This window comes from Terrapene carolina, unplaced genomic scaffold, assembly GCF_002925995.2.
Source record: "Terrapene carolina triunguis isolate 2854851 unplaced genomic scaffold, T_m_triunguis-2.0 Scaffold210, whole genome shotgun sequence".
NCBI lineage: Eukaryota > Metazoa > Chordata > Testudines > Emydidae > Terrapene > Terrapene triunguis.
The window spans coordinates 50,854,714-50,856,161 of NW_020664561.1; the positions used below are offsets into that span (position 1 = coordinate 50,854,714).

Sequence of the window (1,448 nt, forward strand, 5' to 3'; positions counted from 1 at the left end):
GGGGGGGGCAATGGGGGGAGGTGACGAGGCTCGGGGGGCAATGGGGGGAGGTGACGAGGCTGGGGACAGTCGGGAGCTCCCCAGGAGACTGGGTGCAGGCCTCGGCCGGCGCCGCTCGGTACCTTTCACCCCCGCCATGGTCGCGGGGAGCAGAGAACGGGGAGCGAGCTCCGCTTTTTGGGGCGCCGAGCGGATCTGCGGGCTGCGGCTACTTCCGGCTTCCGGTGGCGGAGACACGCCCCCCCCCTTAGTTCCGCCCCGGCCCAACCCACGTGGCCACAGAGGACAGGCGCCGTTAAAGGGCCAGCGGCTCCACGCTGACGCCTCAGGCTCAGCCCCGCCTCTGCCGCACCAGAGGGAGCCCGTGTCTGTCCCCGCCCGGCAGGGGGTGGAGCCGCGCTTGTCCGCGTCCCCCCCGTGAACCAACCGTCGGTTCGCACTGGAACGGCGGGGGCTGTTTGGCGCCAAAGCCCCGAACCTCTGCAGCGAGGTTGGACCGCGAGCGGGCTCGTCCGCAGCCGCCCGCTCTCCACCGCAGCCCGCCCGGGCCAGCTGCAGAGGGAGGGCGACAAGGCCCGGGGTGGTTCCTTGCCAGCTGCATTCGAGGCCGGTGGCTTGGGCCTTAAAGCAATTCTCACCTGAAAAGAGCCTTAACACAAAAGTTATTTGTCTAGACGCCGCCTTGTAGTGTTGCCCCTGCCTTGGCTCCTCTAAGGAAACAGTCCCACAGAAGTCAGCTGGTTTGAATTGAATAATAAAGTTGTGGTCTACAGCCCACTGATGGTACGAACCAGAGGTACCGCAAATCCGGATCAGGGGTTACCACCCAATTAAAACATGAGCACCAAATTTATTAATTTGTCTCTTATAGAAAACCAGCCTCAAGATTATCCAAGTGCGCTACAACTTATTACTTAATTAGATCAGTCTGGCTGAAAGTCATAGTCACTGACATGGGCCCATTAAATGAGGTTTGCCATTTGTATGGTAGCGCAGTAGGAGTAGAGAAGGATAAACCTAGCAAAACAAAACAAATTGGTAGACTTTTTGGCAGCTGAGAAATTACACACTCGTTCTTGGTGTATGTTTGATAGAAATGGAGGCAATATGAAACGTTATGAATACTATAGGAGCTGCAGTGTATTAACCTATGAATACTGATATATACCAATGGTACCAGGTCAGTGAGGGGAAGTTCCTCTGTATTTAGGGTGACCAGATGTCCCAATTTTATAGGGACAGTCCCGATTTTTGGGTCTTTTTCTTATATAGGTTCCTATTACCTCCCACCCCCATCCCGATTTTTCACATTTGCTGCCTGGTCACCCTATCTGTATTGGGTTAGAAGACTTTCTTGTGTGAATACATTGGTCTAATTCTTATTGGGGTTAGGGCAGTATTTATTATATGCCTATACTGCTTGAATTCAATGGGAAACTGCACAGGAA

The 1,448-nt window shown here is 54.6% G+C and overlaps 1 protein-coding gene across 1 annotated transcript in view; it reads right to left on the reverse strand.

Moving 5' to 3' along the window:
* LOC112115976 (leptin receptor gene-related protein) overlaps window positions 1-222 on the reverse strand; it is a 9,274-nt gene extending 9,052 nt beyond the window's left edge. The window contains exon 1 of the mRNA XM_026655462.2: window positions 123-222. Within this exon, the coding sequence (XP_026511247.1) occupies window positions 123-138 (16 nt within the window). The 5' untranslated portion in view covers window positions 139-222. The remainder of the gene's footprint in view (window positions 1-122) is intronic.
* Window positions 223-1,448: the final 1,226 nt, after the last annotated feature.